The 23314-nt window shown below is 43.4% G+C and overlaps 7 protein-coding genes across 7 annotated transcripts; 4 read left to right on the top strand and 3 right to left on the bottom strand.

Annotated features, from left to right (window-relative positions):
* Positions 1-663: 663 nt before the first annotated feature.
* On the top strand, positions 664-2551 carry Bcsqt1. The gene has a single exon (XM_001552997.2). The coding sequence runs from the start codon at positions 910-912 to the stop codon at positions 2365-2367; it is 1458 nt and encodes a 485-aa protein (XP_001553047.1). The 5' UTR covers positions 664-909; the 3' UTR covers positions 2368-2551.
* Positions 2552-2573: 22 nt separating this feature from the next.
* BCIN_08g05600 (hypothetical protein) lies at positions 2574-5544 on the bottom strand. The gene is made up of 8 exons (XM_024694723.1): positions 4954-5544; positions 4624-4859; positions 4443-4571; positions 4143-4388; positions 3795-4052; positions 3579-3741; positions 3175-3515; positions 2574-3073 (listed from the first exon to the last, which is right to left on the bottom strand). Exons 1-8 carry the CDS (start codon positions 4994-4996, stop codon positions 2738-2740), a joined length of 1752 nt encoding a protein of 583 aa, XP_024550515.1. The 5' UTR covers positions 4997-5544; the 3' UTR covers positions 2574-2737.
* Positions 5545-5712: 168 nt separating this feature from the next.
* Positions 5713-6822, bottom strand: BCIN_08g05610 (hypothetical protein). The gene is made up of 2 exons (XM_024694724.1): positions 6415-6822; positions 5713-5901 (listed from the first exon to the last, which is right to left on the bottom strand). Exons 1-2 carry the CDS (start codon positions 6543-6545, stop codon positions 5859-5861), a joined length of 174 nt encoding a protein of 57 aa, XP_024550516.1. The 5' UTR covers positions 6546-6822; the 3' UTR covers positions 5713-5858.
* An 803-nt stretch (positions 6823-7625) lies between these two features.
* On the top strand, positions 7626-11626 carry BCIN_08g05620 (hypothetical protein). Its single transcript, XM_001553000.2, has 8 exons — positions 7626-8323; positions 8635-9236; positions 9291-9415; positions 9471-10325; positions 10377-10417; positions 10471-10659; positions 10715-10945; positions 11001-11626. The coding sequence occupies exons 1-8, from the start codon at positions 8177-8179 to the stop codon at positions 11298-11300; spliced, it is 2490 nt and encodes an 829-aa protein (XP_001553050.2). The 5' UTR covers positions 7626-8176; the 3' UTR covers positions 11301-11626.
* A 4990-nt stretch (positions 11627-16616) lies between these two features.
* BCIN_08g05630 (hypothetical protein) lies at positions 16617-17551 on the bottom strand. Its single transcript, XM_001553004.2, has 2 exons — positions 17372-17551; positions 16617-17268 (listed from the first exon to the last, which is right to left on the bottom strand). The coding sequence occupies exons 1-2, from the start codon at positions 17402-17404 to the stop codon at positions 16807-16809; spliced, it is 495 nt and encodes a 164-aa protein (XP_001553054.1). The 5' UTR covers positions 17405-17551; the 3' UTR covers positions 16617-16806.
* Positions 17552-18940: 1389 nt separating this feature from the next.
* Positions 18941-20501, top strand: BCIN_08g05640 (hypothetical protein). The gene is made up of 2 exons (XM_024694725.1): positions 18941-20368; positions 20439-20501. Exon 1 carries the CDS (start codon positions 19319-19321, stop codon positions 20366-20368), a length of 1050 nt encoding a protein of 349 aa, XP_024550517.1. The 5' UTR covers positions 18941-19318; the 3' UTR covers positions 20439-20501.
* A 523-nt stretch (positions 20502-21024) lies between these two features.
* BCIN_08g05650 (hypothetical protein) lies at positions 21025-23313 on the top strand. The gene is made up of 3 exons (XM_024694726.1): positions 21025-22649; positions 22725-22883; positions 22969-23313. The coding sequence occupies exons 1-3, from the start codon at positions 21255-21257 to the stop codon at positions 23107-23109; spliced, it is 1695 nt and encodes a 564-aa protein (XP_024550518.1). The 5' UTR covers positions 21025-21254; the 3' UTR covers positions 23110-23313.
* Position 23314: the final 1 nt, after the last annotated feature.

Here is a 23314-nt window from a genome sequence, read left to right on the forward strand (position 1 = left end):
TCTCTCCTCATATCCCCCAACTCTTTTCTGAATAATCCAGAGTGGAATACCTATTCGCTTTCTCCCATATGGTTTTCTTTTCATGTGTATCTTAGAACTCCCACAACCGTATCACTCATCGCCCTCCGGAGAATTCTTGTTGAATTTCTTAACCCATTCCCACACAAGCAAGTAAGTGTGCAGAATCTCTCGATAACAATGGGAGAAAAAAAATAGGTTAGAGTATGAAAGATATATTAGATACGTAGTATAAATATAAGATAACGCTCCAAATCCCACATCTACAGAGTCCAACCGATATCCTTCACATCCACAGTGTCTACCGAAGAGTCACACCGGTCATCCTCTCGTATACTCATTACTCCAACCCAGTATCCACAAGAAAGGAGTCTCTCTCTCTCTGCCTTTCTCCTCCCATTTTGTTCCATTCGAATCAATCGTCGAATCGATGAATTCATACCCAGACAAACAAACTGCACATGAAAATGAATAAACTCCCAAGATTCGACAATCCCACCTCATACTTGTTAGTTACTCACTCACTTGGCATTGATTGATTTATTTATTTATTTATAAGCTTCCTTCGGGGATATCGAATCCCTACTAATGGAGGGGCAATGAATGAAAGAATGGTCTGTGCATCGCGGGGCAAAATAAATTACAGGTCAGAAGAAAAAAAAAAGATTATCAATCAAGCAAAGCATTTTCGAACGCGGAAGAAATTCGAAGGATTTTATTATTCTAACTTGTGAGAATTGTTTGGAGAGAAGTCTAGAGATAAAAGATATTGGGGTTTCTTCTGAAAGTTTTGTTTTTACTCTTGCTTTTACGGCACGTTTAGTTTGTTTCTTCTTTTTTCTCCTTCTTCTCCTATACCCTTTACAAAACCGCATCAACAAGTAAACCACCATGTCCTCCTCCCACCACCCCCACGACGATGACCCCATCAACGAAGACGACAACGAGATGTTCGACCCCGCGGACGCCGCCGAAGAAATCACCGACATAGACGGCGACGCGGCCATGGACTCGGGCGACGAAGAGCACGACCCTAACGAGCAAGAAATGCAAGAAGAAGAAATCCAACTGCAGAACGATTCTGCCGCCCACATGGACGCCCACGGCGACTCCATCTTCTGCATTGCGCAGCATCCGCTGCGCCCCGAGCTCGTCGCTACCGGTGGCTCGGACGGCGATGCCGATAACGCTCCCGGCGTTGGATATATTTTCGATGCGACGCCTGCGCCTACGCCCGTATTGCCCGCAAGCTATCAGAGCAATCCCAACGAGCGGGTAGAGCGGGGGAGTCTGGAGCCGATCTTCAAACTCGAGGGCCACACGGATTCGATCAACGCGCTGGCGTTTTCGCAGCCGGATGGAAAGTTTTTGGTTTCTGGCGGACTGGATGGGAAAGTCCAGGTGTATGTGACGAATGGGAGCAAGTGGAAGAAGTATACCGAGGCGCGCGAGGTCGAGGAGATTAACTGGTTGGTTGCGTGTCCGTATGCGCAGTCGCCGAATACGTTTGCGTTTGGTGCGAATGATGGATCGGTGTGGGTGTATACTGTGGACCCGAGTCAGAAGAAGGCGCCGCTGCAATTGGTGCAGAGTTATTTTGCACACACGGAGAGTTGTACTGCGGGAGCGTGGTCGGCGGATGGAAGGCTGTTGGCGACGGTTAGCGAGGATGGTTCCTTGTATGTGTGGGATGTATTTGGAGAAGCTGCGGCCGCGGGATTAACAGGAGAAGGTGGACAAACGGTCGTAGGACTCACAGCCTTAGATCAACGCTTTGCAGTCGAAGGCGGACTCTTCAGCGTGGGTATCGCGCCAAGCGGCTCATTTGTCGCAGCCGGAGGAGCAGGGGGATCGATCAAAATCGTCGGGTTACCCCGCTTACCCGATGCGTCCGGTGCGGGCGCGGCTCCAGGTCAATCCGGACAGATTCTCGCGGATCTTCAAGCGCAGGGCGATGGAATCGAATCGATTGCATTTGCACAACCCCCATTAACCCTCATGGCAGCCGCGAGCGTGGATGGAAGTATTGCGCTCTTCGACTCGGCGCATCGATTCGCAGTGCGGAGACATATCAAAGAAGCGCACGAGGAGCACGCGGTGGTGAAGGTAGAATTCGTAAAGAATACACAATCGGGGGGCTGGCTACTGACGAGTTGCGGCATGGATGGAGTAGTCAGACGATGGGACGCGAGGGGCGGAACGGGAATTGCGAATTCGGGATTGGTGGGAGAGTGGAAGGGGCATAGGGGAGATGGGGTGGGCGTCATGGGATTTGTGCAGGGTGATGGAAATAGAATTGTGACGGCGGGTGACGATGGGATTAGTTTGGTTTTTGAATCGGCTATTTAGGGTAGGGGAATGAATGAATGAATGAATGGCTCGATGTTAGGCATGGATGGATGGATGGCGGAGGAGTTTTTATATTACATGAATTATAGAATTCGTGGTGGACAATAGACATTTTCATTTACAAACAAGCATGTGAGCAAGCAGGCAAGCGATTACTTATAAATTTCAATTAAAATTTACATCAAAAAACAAGTAGATAAAATCCATATCGCCATGTGTACTGATTAAACTGTATTGTTCATCCAGTCCAATTCTAGTCAATCCAACCCAGTTCAATCTAAAAATACATGTAGGATGAACTTTCGATACAAAATCAATATCGAAGATCCTACTACTGCCTGCAATGACTCTCCTTTCCGCAACCTCACAACTACAACTTCGCGCCCTTTGCCCTCCTCGCCTCCTTTTCTCTATCCCTCAACAACCTCCTCAAGATCTTGCCGCTCGGACTCTTTGGAATGACATCAATAAACTCCACACCTCCTTTCAACCACTTATGTCTCGCCTTATGGTCCTCCACCCATTTACTGATATCTCTCTTAACCAGGGCGTCGTTTTCTTCGATGCCGACGGATGTGGATTTCACAACGTAGGCTTTGGGGATTTCGCCGGCTGCGGCGTCGGGGACGGGGATGACGGCGCAGTCCGCGACGGAGGGGTGCGAGAGGAGGTGGGATTCGAGCTCGGCGGGGGCGACTTGGAGACCCTGGGTGGAGGTTAGATGGGGCGTTTTTTGGAGGAAGGAGAACTGTAGAGGAGAAAAGGGGAGATGGTGAAATTCTTGAGAGGGGAGGGAGATTTGCTTACCTTTACTTTAATAAGTTCCTTAATCCTATCCACGATGAAAATATGTTCATTTCCCGCCGGACTCACACGTATCTCAGCTTCATCACCCGTGCGCATCCATCTACCATTTCCATCTGTGTCCGGGAGAAACGTCTCGTTGTTCGCTTTTTCGTTATTGAGATAGCCGAGAACGACGGATTTGGATTGGACGACCAATTCACCTGGTTGGTTAAGACCCGTGACTTCGACACCTTCTGGATTGACTAATTTTACGCGCACGCCGGGGATAAGGGAGCCGCATGAGCCGAGCCAGAGATCTTTGAATGAGGACATGCATACGACGGTGGAGGTTTCGGTTAGGCCTGAGAGGGGAATGTTAGATGTGATGTGTTTTGATGGGAGAGTAGAGGGGTAGGAGTATATACCATAGCCTTGTTGAATAACCCATTTAGGATAGAGTTTTTGGAGCTCCTCTGCAGTTTCTGTACCGAGAGGTGCGGCTCCGGTGAAAAGACCTCGAACGGAACTAATGTCATATTTGGAGCAGATGGATTGATTGTTTACGAGTTGGATAATAATGGGAGGGACCTAATGACCGTGAGATTTTGATTTGCAATGCATTTCATGTGGAGAATACTTACGAGAAAGAGACCTCGGATTTTATAGGTTTGGATACTGTTTAGGAATAATTTGAGCTCGAATTTGGGGAGAACAATTATTTCATCGCCGCGATAAGTTGTTCCTTGGGCTACGACGACTAAACCATAAATATGGCTTAGAGGAAGAAGACCTAAGCCGACTTCTGTGTCTGTTTCCCATTGATCTCTGTAATTTGCCTCGTATGCTTTGAGTTGCAGGACATTGGAAATGACATTTTGGTGGCTGATCATAACTCCTTTCTGATATCTTGTTAGCCATATTCAGGGGGATCCGCGGTTCGCGGAATCATTTTGAGAATTGTCTCAATTGTATCCAGGAAAAATACTTACGGGTAGCCCTGAAGTTCCACTCGAATAACACAAATATGCTGTTTGTCGAGCTGCTTGTCCCTTCTCCATTCTCAATGGCTCTAATTTTGGAAGCTTTTCTCCTGCAGAAATCAAATCGTCTGCAGTCTTGAATGGTACTTTCTTGCCTCCAGTCAACATCTCTGGCAAATCTAAAATATAGATTCTATCATTTTTAATTCCGGCACCCTTGGCAGCCTGCAAAGCAGTCTCGAGTAAAGGTATACACTATCTTTGAATTAGTTCCATAGTTCAAATTCTCGTGGCACCCAAAGATCGTACCGTAAAAAGTGCTTTAGCCCCTGAAGACTTCAATTGAAATTCCAATTCTGGAGCAGAATATTGAGCATTTGCAGGCGAAGCCACTCCGCCCAATTCATGAACTGCATATGCCAATGTCATGAAATCAATCTGCCAAATCATTAGCCCCCCGACTTCCTGATGTTTGAACGGATCCTCCTACACTATTGAGGGAAAATATCCCCATTACTTTGTCCCATTCCGTTCCAGCATTTGGTTGCCATCCTAATTCTTTTGACAAAGCTCTTGCTAAATGTTCTACCCGTTGCGCTTGTTCCGACACTGTGTATGTTTTTCCAGTGATTCCGCATGTGAATGGATTGCGCGATGATTTGAAAGGTTTTCTGCCGTGTTTTTCATTGAGCATGAATTGACTGATTGGTATATCATCTGGTATATCTGTTTTTGAGGACTGTTAGCAAATCTTGTGCAGGTTTGAGGCGAAAACGGGCGAGGAAGCTTCATAATTGAAAGAATTGAAGTTTTGACATACTCAATGGATCATTGGAAACCCATGATGGAGGCGTAAAAACCATGATGATGGATTTATTATTTGGTAGGCTCTAAGCTCTCAAATGAAGCAAGGATGCTTGCGCCGTTGGTAGGCAATCGTCCGTTTGGCAAAAGAAACCAGAAAACGCTGGCAGATGAGCGAATCAAAGGGGTGTATATATGAATTGAAGATGGAAGAGATGAAACAATAGCTGGGTATAAATGCCGACTATTTCCAAAGCGAGAGAGGGAATCCACATGAAGAAGTTGGAGTCAATCTATCATAAATGAGGACTAGGTATGATGTACCCGGTGCAACACTGCCACTCTTGCGAAGAAATGCGGGGTTTGGGGAATGCCTTCAATATAAGTAGATGAACGGCAACTGAACGGGTAACTGACTGACCGGAAGCCGAGGCCCCCCTGAGTACGAAATCTTCCAATTGCTCCTACACGACACAGCTCGAAGGTTGCACTTCGTACTCGTACGCCCCCAGGTGTTGTTCGTGAAGCCATCCTTGTGCTCGCCATGCAAGATTACATCTTTTGTATCCTCATGCCTGACGCTCTTGTCCGATACATCGGAAATATCAAGACCGCCATGCGACGAGCTGCTTAACACCGAAAACTGCGCAGCGTTGAGCGCACCAAGGAAATGGAGACCCCAGCTCAATCCCCGATATTATGGTCAGTGCAATGATCCACCATGGCCCATCCAACCGCACATTAGCGTCGGCAACTGTTCGATATTAAGTCGGATTGGATTTCGAGAGAAACCTAAATTATATAATTACATCGCGGCCATCGGAGAATGGAAACTTGGGGTTGGCGGGTAAAGCGGTAGAAAGATAGCTGCAGGAGGACTGACACCGCTAGTCATTCCATCGGATTGATCGGATAAGTCGGTCATGTAAGAGGAGATAGGGGTTCGAAGGGTGATAGATAGATACTATTGATCGTTAGTAGCATACTAGGTAGGTATCGGCATCTGATATTCAAGACTTGTATCTTTCAAGTCTGTATGCTCAAACATCACCTCTCCCAAAACAATGGATACGCCTTTCGCCCAGCACGCCAGGAAGCAATTGATGGAGATGAAAGTAGAGGTATCTAACTAATAGTGTGGTGGGCCAAATGCTGATGTTAAAAGAGTTTTGTGTCTGGGCCATCTATTGCCCACAAATTCATCAAGGCAGGGCAGGACAGGACAGGACATGACGAGTTGCCATAGATACTTGAAGCTGTACCAAGCAGATGGTAGTGGATAGTAGTTTTATGTGCGATATGGAAGCTGTTCAGCAATATTCTGGAGGCCAAACAAGCTTCTCAGGTTATCTTTATCGTGCTTGTTCATCAATGGCTGAAATAGCAGTCAAGCACAAGACAAATACTGGATATGTCTGTAATCAGTTCCAGACAGAATTGAAAGAGTCGCATATCGGTATTCTGTATCAACACTTACTCTTTTCCATAATACTGGGCTGGCGACCGAGCATTGAGTACCTGGAAGAAGTTACTTGATGCAAATATCAAATTAGGTGCATTGGTCTGATGGGGACAGATGTTGGATCGCCCAGTCTTTGGTTCTGTCATAGAGTTATTCAGACTATAAATGGTCTCTAGAGAGGTGGTTTTCTTATAGGGTCAATCGAATGAGCAACATATCAGAGTGAGCGACATACTAATCCACAGCTTCACGTTCTCAATAGAACAGCCAAGCTTCTCTAATTTGTCTTTGAATCCTAGTGGCAGTCGAATGGGGCTTGCGATGAAGTATGAGTCTGTTGAGAGTCGTTAATGATTGTTATTAGTATGGTTTTTGCAGGAAAAGGGAGAGGTCTCGACCCTGCTTTGTATAGGTAAATCTATCTGTCTACGAACTGCACCTGATCATAAAAGCAAGTGAATCATATTGTACATATCTTCTACGTTCTTCCTCACCTTCTTCCTCGCCTTCGCATACCAATTGAAAGTCTCTGAGTAGCACGTGTTGATCATGAAAGGTTGGAGGTTGTATTTCCATGCCGTCTCCAAAACGAGTGAATCTGGGGAATGATGCGCATAGTTTTTCACTGAATCCTCACTTTGGGATTCAGGAAGATGCTGGTGAAGTTGAATTGTGGCAGCAAGAGTTGATAGCCAAAATCTAAACGCCAGAAGCAGTTTTATACTTCTTCCTTAGGGATTTATGGAATGTTTTGAGGAAGAATGTACTAGTTAGCCATATATATACTATACATACTTCATAACAGCATGTGTTTGGGCTGGCTATTGTTGGAGTCAAACACATAGTCAAAATCACAGTGGAATGATATTGACAGAACTGTAAGGAGTGGTTCTTAAAAACCCCCAAAAGTCACAGTAGAATTCACTTTCGTCTTCACCTTTGTCTTTATATTCTCCATATTCTCTGCAGCATCAAAATGCACTTCAATTCTCGGACTCACTTCGGATAAGCGATTTGTTCGAAGCTGTCCGCCAAATCCCTTCATAGGGGTAAGGTCGGATAGATTCCATTCATCAACCCCCTTCATGTGAATACTTCTTTACTTTCAACGCAAACAACTATCTACTCCTTGGGATGATTTGAGGTTCCACTTTCAATTTTTAACTTTTTTAATTCACTTGTATCATTCGAAGACACCCCTCATCCCACCAAAAATTCTTTCAGTTGAGGGGAGAAGATACCTCATTCAAAAGAAACCTTTCGAGGGATTAGGGGATTTGAGGCTTGTAGAATCGAAATCCATAATTCACCGTCATGTACTGGTCTTTCTTCTCATGCACAAACGGTCAAGAACTGCAGACGAAGAGTAAATCATTCTATTGTTTCCGTTTTGGGTAAAGCAATCCCTCAATCCCTCAATCTGACCCCATTCACACGATTGAAGTTCCATCATCTTTCGAGTCGATGAGGGCTGAGGTGAATTCTTCAACAAACCACGCTAGTCTTAGCTCCATTTGAGTTCTCGAAGGACCTTCCTAGACCTTACTTAAGTCTTCGACCTCCCCCTTGATCAACTCTCTCTTTCTTTCCTTCTACACCTTCTTCTTATTCTTCAATTTTTACAATTCGTTTCTTCCTTCATAGATCTCTTCTATTTTCTTACTTCAAGGTATCACTTAGATACCGTTTACTTCCTTCCTTCATTATTGTTATTATTACAACTCCCACCTTTTACACTCTGGTTACCTATCAACAGATTTCTTTTGACACGTTCAGTATGCTTTCTTTAAAAGCTCGTCGGCAGCGAGACAATACCAGTCTGTCTGATAGCTTGAAATCATCATCATCGATATTGGACAATTTACGTCCTTCCAGTTCGGGATCAGAAACATTGATGTCTTCTATTTCCGACACCAAAGAAGAGGTAAGATCGAGAAACAATCCTTCCACAAATGCCTTTGAGTATCACAAATCCAAACAGGCTTCTCTTTGTACTTTCTTCCTCTTCCATTTTAAACAACTTTCTCTTTGCGTGTCTGTCTCAAAAGTCAGTTGTTGGTTATTTGTAACCACTCTACATACTATTCACTCGTCACTTCTTCCCCTTTTGTGCATCGCTCTCTCCTGTTGAAATCAAACAACACAAGCTATGGGCTGGAATACTCTCTCCTGTCTCATCATCATGCTTTTTTCCTTTCCGAAGACACACGTTATACTAACTTTTGAGTTTTGAAGAATCTTGACTTCTTTATGAACCAAGATTATCCTCCACAGAATGAAGATGGTAGTTGTTCTGAATTCAATCTACCGACTGGCCCACTTAATATACCCTCACCTCCTTCTACTACCCTTGAAACATCTTCTCCACCACCACCACGAAGAAGTACTCGATCCACTCAAAATGTGCAACCAAAGTTGGACCGGTTCTTTACAAGAAATGAAAAGCCAATGGTACCCACCAAGCGAAAGACTATGGCTCGCAATGTGGTGGACCTTCTCATGGATACCGTTCAAGAGTCATTGGAGCCTCCTCGCAAAAAGGTGATGACCACACCCCCTCGTCAGCCTTCCCGAGCAACCCTCCCAAAACCACGAAAAGCTGCAGCCAAGGTCAAGGAGCTACCTTCCTTAGAAAATGCAACTTTGAGCAAGCCAGAGGCTTGGGGTGAGCCACCAGTCTGGGCTGAGAAGCGACAACAGCTTTGTTCTTCACTTCCCTACCACAAAGGATATGAATCTGCTGCATATCGCACTAATGGCATGATTGCTGGCTTCTTGGCAAACCAAGGAGTTGGCCCTCGCGATGTCTTCACAGAGGATATCTATATCACTTCCGTGTAAGTTACTCCAATTTCAAAGACAATTGATTCTTGCTGATTTTTCCACGTCAGTGGTGGCGGCAAGTCAAAGGGTGAAGATGGTGAAACCAAGCGAGTTAAAGATCAAGACTTTAGCTCAATTGCCATCTCTTTCCAACGCACCATGGAAGCTAAGCTACCAATTGCAATGATTGCTGGTAAGTATTACTTTTGTCGTGTACTAAGTTGAATTTCCCACTAACATTCTTATAGGTCAGCGTAATACCATCTGCCCTGTCAAACTCAATCACCACTTCAATGTCCTTGACTTCTTCCACATCACAGATATCTGGTGTGAACTTGAGAGTGGTCTCAAGATGTGGAAAGTCAGAATGGAGAAGATTGATCTCACAAAGCGGTCTTGGTGGTCTCCGATTGACTCTGTCGCTCATCTTTCTCAGGGATATGATGGTATAAAGACGGATGTCCGAACTTGTGGTGCTTGCAATACTTCATGCAAGACCATCTACACACAAGGCTGGACTTGTCGAAGCCCTCATTGCGAATCCTTCTACGTTTTTGATCATCAAGTTGATGTCAATGATCTCCAATATTGTGCGGAGTTCCTTCAAGAGCGTACTCCTTACACCGGCGCTGCACCACCTCCTTTGAGACCCGAGCCTGTCACTGATGCAGACTTGGTTGGTGAAGATATCTTTGGTGTTGAAGAAAGATGCAAGCAAGGCATTGTTTGTCCAAAGTGCCACGGATGCATTCGTCGTTTGGAATGGCAAAGATGGACTTGTGAAAATCCGGGTTGTGATTTTACTCACACTGTAACACAAATTCCAGTTCCCATCACTAAGGCCATCGAAGGTAATAACATCATTGCCGATCAGAGCCCAATATTGTTTGCTCACGAAACAATTCGTGTCAGCCACAAGCCCATTGGTCATTATGATGTCTATGAGCTTCAACTTCCTGGCGAGACAACAGAAGCTGGATGGATTCAGATTTTCCGCTCTAATGGCCTTATCAATAGCCAACCCGGTGGACCAAATGACTTGTTTCAGGGAATGCAGAAGGATGATTACAAGCTCCGCAGAGGTCCTGCTAGACATCCTGGTCGTGAGTCACTGTGATCTTCCTTTGCGTTGTCATGTTTCTAACTTTTACTAGTTCCAATGGAGATTGTTACTGCACACTTCGCATCCAACTTTGTAAGTTCTGCTTCGTCCTTACGTCTTTTTCTCTAGCTAATCTAGCAATCTAGGGTGCACCATACAAATTTTTGGTTGCACATGAAGCCAATTCTTTCGAAGATGCTCCAGTACCTATCCTCCAGGCAATGCAAAGAATGACTTGGGCTGGACAGCAAGCATTTTCTGGAAAGGAAGACGCGAAGTTTACTCCTTTCAACGAAGTTCTGGCCCTTGGATACTTTGAGAGTATGCACATCGGTGTATGAACTACCTTCTCTTATTTTTCAAATCGAGATACTGACCTGTAATAAATAGTATCACGACGATGGAGAAGATACTCTTGGTGAAACAGTGGCAACTTTATCTTTGGGAGCTTCCTCAACCATGTGCTTCCGTCCAAAAAACAAGAGCACGATTGGTGGTATTCTAAAGCCCGGTAAGGGCAATGTTGGTTCCAAAGCAGCCAAGAAAGATTATGTCAAGGTTACTCTGAACCATGGCGACATCATTGTCATGCATGGATCTGGTATTCATAAGCATTATGAAGTAAGTATTCTCTTTGAATCTCCACACAACTCATTGTGCTAATCAATATTAATAGCACGCCGTCACACCTCATGGACTCTTACGATTTGCTCTGACTTGTCGTCACGTCAAGCCTGAGCTGCTCAGCCCGGAGGATCGCATCATTTGTGCGGAAAAGAGTGCTCTTCCTGCCAACTTTGCCGATTATGCTTATAATGGCGATATTGGCGCAATTGAAGATCCGAGTCGACCAACCAATCAGGGAGACGACGATGATTTCACAAAGTTGAAAAAGCGCATCGTCGCCAAGAAGTTGTCTGGTGAACTCACCGAAGCCGACTGTCAAGAATTGCGAGATATCATTCTTGACCTTTAAAACACATTGCTTCACCTTGCTTTTCTTTTGTTTACAACTTATCTATCTACAAACATCATTGCGATGTTTGCTCAATGAGTTATGGTTTCATGAAATGACGACATTATGATACCACAAAGAAGGATACAATTACTGGGAGGGATATTTACATATTAATATATTTATTTGCGGAGCTTTTATGAACTCATTTTATTTGAGATCTTTTTTACGAGCTCTGGCTGCGCAACAATGGGAGAATCAATGGGGTATTCAGGTACATTATCAATATATTAGGAGGATGGGCATGTAATTAGCTTTTAATCACACGTGGAAAGAATAGTATTTCATGATAACAATGATATATTCTGCATTTGTGATTTGTATTGTGAGGTGATGTGGACGTTTAATTTGAGGGTGACTTTATTGTTCTAGAGGGATGACTTGGGGTTGATCTTCATGAATGAGGAGTTTCTGATAAGTTCTTTGTTACTTGTGATGTTGCATATACTCTTGTCTTTATGTTGTAATTGTGTCTTGTACTTGAATTTTATCGGTAATTAGATTAACATAGATGAGAGGGTAGGTTCGTGTTCTTGAAAAGGAGCTTCTGTTCATTGTTTTGATGAGTGATTTATTGGTGATTCATGCGGAATTTGTTGGTAAGTGTAAATGAGGGCATGAAGAGGTGATGAGTGCTTGAGGAGGGTAGAGAGGGTGGATAGTATGGAAGTATGAAAGTTTGAGGTTTGAAGAGCGCGGTGTTTGATGGTATGTGAAGAAGAGGAGGAGAGGAGAGATGGGAACCTAGTTTGCACAGCGTGCACCTGAATTGAAATCCAGTCCTCCAATGAGATCTGTGTAGTAGTTCTCTCCAAGAACACACAATGCCATCAAATTAGCACAACAATATTACCAGCAAAACGACAACAACGAGAACAAAGAAATAAAAGCATGGTTCTTCAAGTGCCAGCATAAAGCGAACATCTCAATGAAAAGAGGGCTGCCATATTTTCTGGAGGTAGTGTAGTATCAGAAACACGGTTTTGATTGCAAAAATTATCATATTATGTAGAGTAGAAGAGAATACGAGTGAGAAGATGGATCTCTATCGAGGAACCGCATGGTCTGTGCTGGGTCAATCAAGGGTCCTAGGGGGCGAGAAAAGTGTGCAAACAGTGCAAACAGTGTTGTTCTTATTGTATAAGGAGGGAACGACGAGGGGGTTGGTGGTGAAACCTTGTCGATGAGTATTGGAACCTTGAAGGGGAAAGATCGGCTACCAAAAATGGGAGAGAAGGTGTACATGTATGGAAATTGGGTGAGAGAAGACTTGAGATTTGTTAATCAAGAAGGAAATAGTGATGAATGTCAGCTCAAAATACCTACTTCAGCATCATCGACGCTTGATGTGAGCAATGGCAAGCTTCAAGGGATCGATAGGAGTAAATAGAGGCATTCCCGAGGAGAAAATTTTGACATTTCACGTATCACTTTATCAATAAAAAGATTGCAGAAATCATCTAAACACATGCGATGCTTCTTCGTCTCTATGTCTTTTTACAAACAAAGATGAATCTAAAAACAATCAGAGCGCCTCAATCATTCCAATGAATATCACCACTACTTACCCACACCGTTGTAAACTTTCCAGATCAAAATCAGAGCCCGGGAAAATAAGCTTCCAAAAGACTCGACTTTCCATTCTACAAATATCCAATCTAGATCTATCTACCTGTATAAATATCCCAACTGCTCAATTGGAGAAACACCAAATACCACGCAACGATACATACTAGTACAAACCTAGAATCAAATCTCGGGAGTAGTGCATTTCTCCAGCCATAATTTCTAGGAATTTCCCGGGGTTTTTGGTCCTCGACTTTTCACAAGAAAAGGGTACTCTTCAAATGCTATCCAAATGGTTAAGAATTCCATCAAAAGGGAAAACTTGATTGAAATAGATGATCCACGGATAGATTCAGATCTCGAAAAAAGCAAGAGATAACGAGGGTGAAAACTTGGTATCAATAGCAAACAAGAGAAAAATGAAGGAATACCTTGAGCATAGAAACCAAAATGCCGATTGTCAGAGCTCCGTGATATTCTATTTAAAAAGCAGGAAGTAAGTTGTTATGCTACGCAGATATGGAGGAACGGAAAGAGTTCGATATGCATTGGCTCACATATATCCAAGTAGGCTTTCACACAAGCCAGCTTTGAATTCTTGAAGGAATGCAATGCCTTCCGAGATCCATACTTCGACTTCCAAAGTTTCAATATTCCAAGATTCCGCTGCATGCAGCAGAAGTCCAGCATTCTGAAATAAGGTCTAAATGCTTTCTTCTTCATAGAAATCTCGTGGTACACAGGCTATAGTCATCTCACCGGTATATATCTCGCTGCTTGAATTGCGTTTCGTTCAGTGGAGATGACACATGTTCTAGATATTCACTAAGGGTTTCCATATCTCCAGATCACCTGATTATGGAAAATCACGGGTGGAAAGCAAGGGAGTTCATGGATTGGTTCCCTGGATACTTCTTTGAAATGATTTTTTTGGGGGAAAGAGCAGCTAGATTGGGAAAGATTTGAAGATTGTAGATTCTTTAATTGAAGAAACGCCTCAAATACACGGTTAGCACGAGGAGAGGTTTCAAGACGGTTTTCTTGATGGCTTTCTGGCGTGAATATTTTGAGGGTGCAAGTCAAAGAACATCGGAGAATCTGGTGTTTGATGATGGAGAGAGGAATAGAATGCTCTGGATGTGGAAAGTAGATTGTATTATCCCTGATCTAGTGTAAGCCCTTGACTCTGAAACTCGAGGTAAAAATCAACTACAATGATACGTAAGGAACTAAAAAATCCAATGCGCAAAGTTGTCGGGGATGAAAATCTATGGGTTATTCCAAGAAGTTTCCGATATGGCAATCCCGCTCAACCAACTCATTCCATTACTTCCCACGCCACGATATGATATTCTGGTCAGAATACTCGAAGAAGTACTTCTAGAACTCTCTATTAATTGCTTCTAGAACATTTCTTCTTGGATCCTTTGGTTGTAGTCTCTGGAAGAACAATATTAAGGAGACAATACTAAGGGGCTCGCTTAAAAATTCTTTGGTTTTCGTAGTTCTTTGATACTTTTCGCGAGAAATTTCATGGTTGAATAGATTCATGGATTTTCTCACGATCCTTGGGATATAGTAATGCCTTTTAGGAATCTTTTGATGGGGCGACCACTTGTAGATTGTGGCTACGAGCCCTAGATTCAAAATCGACGAATGGTAAAAGGAAGAAATAAACTCTGAGGCTGAGATTCGTCAACTGAGGCTACTTTCCTTGTTGGGTTGATTGGGGCTAGGGAACAATGTTCACGGTTTGAGGACAATGTTAAGTATGGATAGCTTCATTTTGACGTACGATTTTTCTTTTATTCTATAGGAGAACCGGTCTTCCACTTGGGCTCGGGCCCTCCGAATTTCCTTGTTCGATGAGTGATTTGAGGTGAAATTGCAGAAAATATTTTCCTTCGAAAAGTCTTCTAGAAGCGAACGTTAGTACCTATTCCTTCATCTGTTATCTCTCCTTTACAAATTCTCTTTTGATACTATCTTCATGGTCCAGCGCCTAGTATTCTTTGTCTCTCCTTGAACAACTCCCGATTCCCTCCTCAAGAAATCCCTATAAATACCCCTCCTCCAACCCTCACTCCTAGACTTTTCTTCTTCACCAAATTACATTCACTTATATACAATCTTTTTTTACCAAAAACCAAAACCCACCCCAACAAATCAATCAAAATGCAAGGACCAGGACGCGGATGCACTCTCCAAAAGGCCGGACCCGGCCGTGGATGCAATGTTCAAAAGGGACCAGGACGTGGATGTAACGTCCAGAAGACCGCCGGACCAGGCCGTGGATGCAACATCCAACGTGGCCCAGGCCGTGGTTGCAACGTTCAGAAGGCATAAATCATCTCTTTCCGAGATGATTCTGGAGGAGCGATAGAGCACGCTGGATATACGACTTTCATTATTTTGCTTCCGATGCACGAATCGCTGGATACGCTTGCGAATAGCAAACACGTGTAACGACGACGAATCGGAATGAAATGGATGTGAGATATTCGAGACGCACTTTTTGATATCCCTATCATTTTTTGCACCCAATTTTGGCAATCTCCTCAATGCTGCGCACACGAACGTTCAATTAGATGGGTTTTTCTAGAAAAATAGACACTTTGTAAAATAGAAAAAGATTTTATCGGCAGTGTTGGACTTCCCATGGTCTTCAATACACACCACCACATTCATTCCGGTCATAACACACTTTGGCCCCAACTTTCACCTTTCGATTATCGGTATTTCATACCAATACACCATGTTTACAATTCCACACATACACATAACCGGCAATCGACGATGTGGTTGATCACTCATGTCGTTTTTTTCGTACATATTGCGGTTATGGGGACGAGGATTCTTTCCCGGACAAGCTTGATGCCTTCTTTCGTTTCTTGATGGAAGAGGAAATTTCGGGAAATTTTCTGTCGCTCGATACTTTTTTTGTGGGACGTTGCTGTCCTTTTGGGACGGTGATGTGCCCTTTTATACTGGAGGGAATCAAACTCTTATTTTGCTTTCCCTATATATCATGACTTCTTTTGGACTTTGAAATGTGATGTGATGTGATCTGATATGATGATGTGTGTTGGTGGTGAATATGAGGAAGAGAGTTTAATAGATACATCGGCTAAGTGAAGTAGGTATCAAAGTTACGACATCGAAGTTTGACGCGGAATGTTACTGCGAGATTTCAGCTAATAACGGTCTTCATTTTATTGCATGATAGTAAACTCCTCTGACCCTTTAGAGCTCTCGCGATACTCTCAGATGTTCGCGTCTCTTGCAAAATTCTACTAGGTCATCTTACTTGGCCGGGAAGAATTTTCCTCACTTTCGAAGTTCGTGAAAGAACACATCAATTTCGTACATGGTAGACACGATAGATAGCATTATATGTATGTCTTGATGTCTCAAACACGTTCGGGATAATTCATTACTTGTCTTGACTGTAAATACTTTTAGCAATACAGGTAGGGGTAGTAAAATTGTAAGTGCAAGAAATTAACGTGGTTATAGCAGGTCTGAGCATGGGTAATGAGACATCAAGGGAACTTTCCCGAGCATTTCTCGATCGAGACCGACATGACATCAATTGATTACAGATGCGATGGGTTAAAGGAACTGTATGAAGAACAATAAAAGAGGGATGTTATGTGTTGCAAAACTCATAAAATACGATAATGCCAAAGTATTGTGGACGTTAAGATCCACTGATGATGGTAGCATTGACGACCAGGAAAGCCATGTGCAAAACATTCATTGATTCATTAATTTCTTCATATTTCTCATAATTAATCGTAGAAACCATGTACTAAATCTGCAATCGCTTTGGCGTATCATTTTTTCCTTCAAAAAGCCTCCCCCAATTCGATTCCCTTCTTTCCTGTCATTCCAAAACCATTTAAAATCTGGAGAATGGCAGCCACTTTCCTCTCAAAGTAATAACAGCCCAGTTATTTCCCTGCTCATCAGTCTCCTTCTCCACCTTGGTGCTGAAAGAAATAGCACTCATAATTCCATCTCCAAACTTCTCGTTCATGACAGCCTTGTAAGCATATCCATAGTTCTGAACAATTTCATACAATCGGTAGATGAGAGGTTCAACTGGGGGCATAGGGCCAGCACGTCCACGATCTGGGAAACCTCCGAGCTCGGCCTCGAGTTTCGACTGTGGTACGTCGAGGATTTGAGAAAGCTTCTCGATGTCGGCGGCAGAGGCTTGCGATTGGCCGTAGAAGAGGGCAGCAACGGCGACTTCGGAGCGGCCGAGTTCGTTGGCGATGGATTCGAAGGTTAGAGCTTTAGTGGCTTTAGCTTCAAAGAGGGTTTTGGAGGAGGTGGGAAGACGGTCGATAAGTGTGCTCTGTATTGAATGTGTTAGTGGTGATGAACTCTTGCTTATTCTCTCCATATGGTAGTCGTTGTCCTCAGAAGCGGGGTATTTTTCCAGCGAAAGATATACTCACATCGAGCGTTGCAATCTTGGTTTGATCAGCCATTTTGGTAGATTTTGGTGAGAATTATATATTACTTGTTGGTATTTGAGTGCAACAATTGAATAGGAAATCAGTCAAGCCGAGATCGAAGAGATGTTTACGGTTTATATCTCAAGCTTCTTTGCTGTCCCAACTACGATGGTATTTGTCAATTGCGGGGGAGACGTTGAAGCTTGGCCTCGGATAAATTGTCATCACAATTCCGGGACAACTCCGAATCCCGTTCAACACCAATAACTGGACTTGAGATTATCGGCAGTTTAGTCATTGGACAATTGAACAATGGGGGTTTGGGAGAGGTGAAGGTATTTGCGGGGATAAGGTTCGTTGTACTTTAACATACATTACTGGGGAACCAGACCCAAGACACACAGAAAGGGCTGACTGGTCATACATGACGCTGTAACCTTAAAGGTTTTGGGTTTTGGGTTGAATTTTCCATCGCATTTGAAGATTTGGAATTTCATCGTCGCTTCATGGTGTTACGTTGACGGCTTGCCGTCCTTGGTTTGGCCATGATATCACCAACAACAAACATCCCGAGATTGCTCCCGACCTATATCTTGGGTGGAGAAGTGGAGATTTCCGTTTGTCATTCCGTTGGAATGCAAACCAAGATCTTCATCTCAAGTGTCTTTTTGTTTGCTGACGATGCAATCTCCCATTCCATCATCTCATCTATGCACATAAGCGTAGCCGTCATAAATGCAAAAGGAAAAGCCGTGGAGTTCTATCTATGTAATTGGAGATTACCAATACAATGTGGTCGCTAGGTCGAAAGTTTGACTTGGAATGATATCTGTGTAGCAATATGGTAATCGGAGCAATCAAAATAGCAAAAGCAATCCATAGAATCAATCGAGATATGAAGGCTCTATTGAAACCCATATCAAGCGTTGCAAACGCCGTGCGCAAACGAAACGAAAGCTACCTTTTCTTTTACTGCCACTATCCGTTAGTAGCGGCCGTGGAAATATTATATCATATCTTAATACAGAATGCGAGCGGCCGGCTGGTAACCCCGGGGACATCAGCATCATGGACTTCCGTGTATGTTCTTCTCAAAATATTGTATATAGCGTTTGTGTTTGGTGGGCAACGTCCTTTTCTTCCCAGCAAGTCCTGATTCAAACCTTGCGTATCTTATGTCGACTCAGACCTTTCTGTTTTCCAGGATGGATGTTGAGGGCTTTCATAAGGTGTCATCCGAACAACTTATTCCTCGCTTCTATTATGGCTTCATTGGTACTATATTGATCATATTACGTGCAAGGCAAACCATTTTTCTCGACCGACCCCTTTCCCAGGACCTATGCGGCCGATTTTAACCATGCTGCTATGCTAAATGCATTATGCAAGTACGCGGACTGCATTATTTTCTTTTCAAAAAAAACCCCCCCAAAAAAAACCTGATTCGAAAAAGAATACTCTTCCGTGCACGGAGATGATTGCTTTAATGCTAGCTTCCATTTACCATTAGCAAATTCATTTTGATTATACAAATAAACATTTGTAGCCAAAGGCAACCGAACCCCATTTGATTTAGAGCCCTTCTTCTCACCTCTTCAATTTCAACATTCTTCTGTCAACCTCCTCGGTCGGAACCAAGAAACATAACAAAGCGAAGAGAAAAAAGCGAGGTAGTATGCCGGTTAATCCGAAATATGCATTGCAGAATGTACCTGGATAAGGGAAAGGTCTTGTTGCAACCCAGGACATTCCCAAGGGTACTCGAATCACCGAAGAGACGTTAATTATACGAGGCCTAAACGAGCACCTAGGGGATTTTCCCTTCGAAGTCAAGTCAATGCCCTGAATGATGAACAACGGCAAGCATTCCTGTCTTTGGCAAATGTACACCCTTACAAGAATGCGGATGAACGATACTTAGGTGTTTTCAGAACAAATGCTCTTCCTATGGCAAGCAACGATGAGGGCGGACTATTCATTGAAGCTTGTCGGATCAACCACGCCTGTGATAACAACGCCTCCAGTGACTGGAACGCGAATATTCAAAAACACACCATTCACGCTGTGAGAGACATCCAGAAAAGCGAAGGAATCACGATAAGTTACCTTGGATCCCGCCCATGGCCTCGCGAGATTCGACGTCGGGTCCTTCAAGATAAATTCAAATTTTTGTGTTCATGCAGTCTTTGTGCTTTACCTACCAAAGAATCCAGGAAAACTGACAGAGAATTAATGAATATTGCTTCGATTATGACTCTTGTTCCCGGCACCTTTATAAGATATCCGTTGCAGGCCTATCATTACATGGATCAAGCAGTCCAACTGTTCTCTAGGAAAGGACTGGGTGTCAGATTCTTAGGTGGCCTTTTCGCTGAAGCTTCTACCATCAACATAGGTCACGGCGATTTAGCACGAGCTCGTATTTTGGCACAGAGAGCAATACCTTACATGATAATGTATCATGGTGGTGACAGTACACAAGCACGTGATAATAAACTTCGAGCGAGCCATCCCTCCATGGGAAGCTTTTACAGATCTTTGTCTTCGAACTGGGCGAAATCCATCCATGATGTCCCGTCAGGTCTTGATTCCGATGAATTTGAAGACTGGCTTTGGAGAAGAGAGGGACTACAGAACTCACAAATATATTCTGAAAGCCCAGCAAGTTTTTTGAGCCATTCCATTTTCCCCACATTCCTGGCACTTCCGCATAGGAAACAGACGAGCCCAGAGTTCTATGAGAGTATTGAAGGATCTAGTCAACGGCCACGACGTCACTGGTGCTTCTTGGGCCACATCCTGGACTTTGAAACATCGCCTCCCATAATTCTAGTCAAAGATATTAATGACACGATCGTCGAACTCTCACTCAAAGCCAATGCACGAGACATAGTTTCTAGACTTCGAAAAGCGCATACGGTCGCAATTCTTTATGCGCAACGCGATGGCACAACTACTGAACCTGAAATGCGCCTCGAAAATGTCTCATTACTTTAGGTAAGCATAGTAGCCAAGTAGTTATCTCTGAATACCTATAGATTGGCCAATTCTTTCTAACGTGATATAGATCTTCCCGATCTCTTTGATTCACTTGATTGCATTAAGAGATGTGACCCAAGAATTCACAACAAAAAGAGAGAGCGATAACGCCAGAACATGCCATGGGTGTGATAAGAAGTCATCTCCACTGGTGAGATGCGGCCGGTGCTCCTTTTTTTGGTATTGCAACAAGGTTAGTCTAACACAAAGACTCTACGCTCATGCATATAAAGCATCGACACGAACAACAATGTGCACAACAAACAGGAATGTCAGGTGAACGGTTGGAAGAACAAGGGTCATAAGAATGATTGCAAAATCCTTCAAAATCCTGACCTGCGCATGATGTTTTTGATGAAATGGGACGAATTTAATGGTGCTGTTCAATTTCCTTTGTCGACTGTTGTGGGAACCTAAGCAGGAGATGTCTATGGAACACTTGCCATAGATGGAGGTTCACTATAGAGTGAATAAAGCCGGCCACTAAATTCCACTTCTCTCTCATGTTGAAGTTTGAGGCATAAATTCTAATGCTTCAATTTATGCTACTATGCGTCACTAGTTTCATTGGTTACGTGCATGAAAGATCAAGCTTCCTCCCTTTCTCATTCTTTGATATGATTCTGCAGTTTTACAAGTCACATGCATCATCAATTCACATCATTCAGAAGTTTCAGTACACTCTGATCAAACTAATTCACTGCGAAAAATCTCATTATGGTTGGTTATATTGACTTATCATCCTACTCTGATCCTCAAATTCACTTTCACAAAGTCTCAAAACACGATTTTCAGATAAAGAGGTTACGCAGATCTCGAGGCGGACATTTTGAATAAGTGTACGATGATGCCCCATCAAATTTATGCGAAGCAGAGTGTACCAGGGAAAGGTCTAGGTCTCATTGCCACCGTAGATATTCCTAGGGGCACTCGAATTCTTTCCGAGTCTGCATTGATTTTAGGACCAAAATTACCCGGGGAAAATCTTAGAACTTGCCTCTGGAAGCAATGGTCTACTCTCAGTCGTCAGCAGCGAGAGGATTACACTTCCTTTGGTCATATGGGCCCATGCACAAATGACACTGAACGGCTATGTGCGATTTATAACACAAATTGTCTGCCTTTGGAAGGAACTTGTATTTTGGAACCCGGCAATACAGACAGATCTCAAAAGCGACACAAAAGAGGCGGACTTTTCCCCGACGCATGTCGTATCAACCATGCTTGTGACAGGAATGCAGGAACGCACTGGATTGAGAGTAGCCAAAAAATCGCCGTCACAGCTCTGAAAGACATCTCCAAAGACGAGGAAATTACGATAAACTATCTTGGTCTCAATAAGCCCCGCAGAGCTCGACGCGCCAGTCTTCAGACACATTTTGGATTTGATTGTTCATGTGGTCTCTGCTCCTTGTCCTCACGAGAGAGCAAGAACAGTGACAGGAGATTGAGTGAAGTACTAAAGTTGTCACTATTTATTTTTGGTCGCATCGCAGAGAGTAGACGTACAAGGCCGTTACGGGAACTTCGTGAATTTGATCAACTCATCCGTCTTCATAATGAGCAGGAAACCGGTATTGCCGATGTGGGGCGAATCTATGTGGGCATCGCTGAGAGGGTTCTCAAATATAGCGATCTGGCCAGAGGAAAGGTTTTCGCGGAGAGGGCAATATCCGACTTCAAAATAGTCTATGGCAGTGACTGTATAGAAATACAGAAATGGGGGTACTTACTTGAAAATCCCACCGAATACGAACTTTTTGGGCATTCAAAGGCATGGAAAGCAACCGTCGATGAAATACCCACTGCTCTTTCTCCCGAAAAATTCGAAGACTGGCTATGGAAAAGACAGCTAGTAAGTTCTGTGGAACGGATAGTCGACTTTCGAAGCCGCGCCACTTTCCCACCAATTAGTCATTTGCCCTTCTCAAGCAACAGCGACTACTACGAGATCAATGAAAGTTCTTGTTCCAGGGCACGAAATCATTGGTGTTTCTTTGGCGAGATCACTCATAAGACTAAGTTTGGAAAATCGTCGTTGGCAGTTAAAGATGTTGATGGCGAAGATATCAAACTTGCATTCGAAACCGAGGAAAAGGGAGGAGAATTGCCACCAAATAAGATTGAATTAGGATACACAGTTGCGATCATCAATGCAAGACCCCACAAGTTTCCGATTGGAGATAAAAACTATGGTGGGAAGATTGGTGTTCTTCATGGTGATGAACTCTGTTTGAAGGTACTGTGTTTATCATTTCTGTGCTTTCATAAATCTCTTAGCTGCCTGTCGCTAACCATATACAACGACATATAGATCTTTCCAATTTCTCTAGAAGAGCTATTTGGTTTGAACGATCAAATTCAAGAATTTTCAATAGAAAAGAATGGTCAAAGAATGTGTCATGGATGTCAGAACAAATCAGCCTCGCTGGCCAAGTGCCAAAAATGTTCAATGTTCTGGTATTGCAGTAGGGTAAGATTTGACCGAACTTTTTCTTCGCCTTCTCTTTTCATTTCAGATTGCTGAATTCGTTGCTAACCGTATTTTTGTGACGTAGGCTTGCCAAATAATTGGATGGAATCAGAACGGACATCAAGATGTTTGTGCATTTTTCAGGAAACAACCTGATTTGAAAAGAATGTTTCTTCTTGATTGGGAGAAATATGATATTCGTGTTCAGTTTCCCCTGCCAACTTAGATAAGTAGGTATCTAATAAGTATTGAGGAGAATACCAAGCAGAATAGCATCGTGATGAATTAAGAAGTAAACTGGACGAAGGAGCAAAGGAATCATTTTCATCAAATTAGGGACTTTTGAATATTAAATTCTAGGAATAGCTTGGTCAAATACGCTTTTCTATCGTTCTTATGGGTTCTAACCCAAATCAGTTATCTGCACCCAC

The sequence above is a fragment of the Botrytis cinerea genome, chromosome 8, assembly GCF_000143535.2.
Source record: "Botrytis cinerea B05.10 chromosome 8, complete sequence".
NCBI classification, from domain to species: domain Eukaryota; kingdom Fungi; phylum Ascomycota; class Leotiomycetes; order Helotiales; family Sclerotiniaceae; genus Botrytis; species Botrytis cinerea.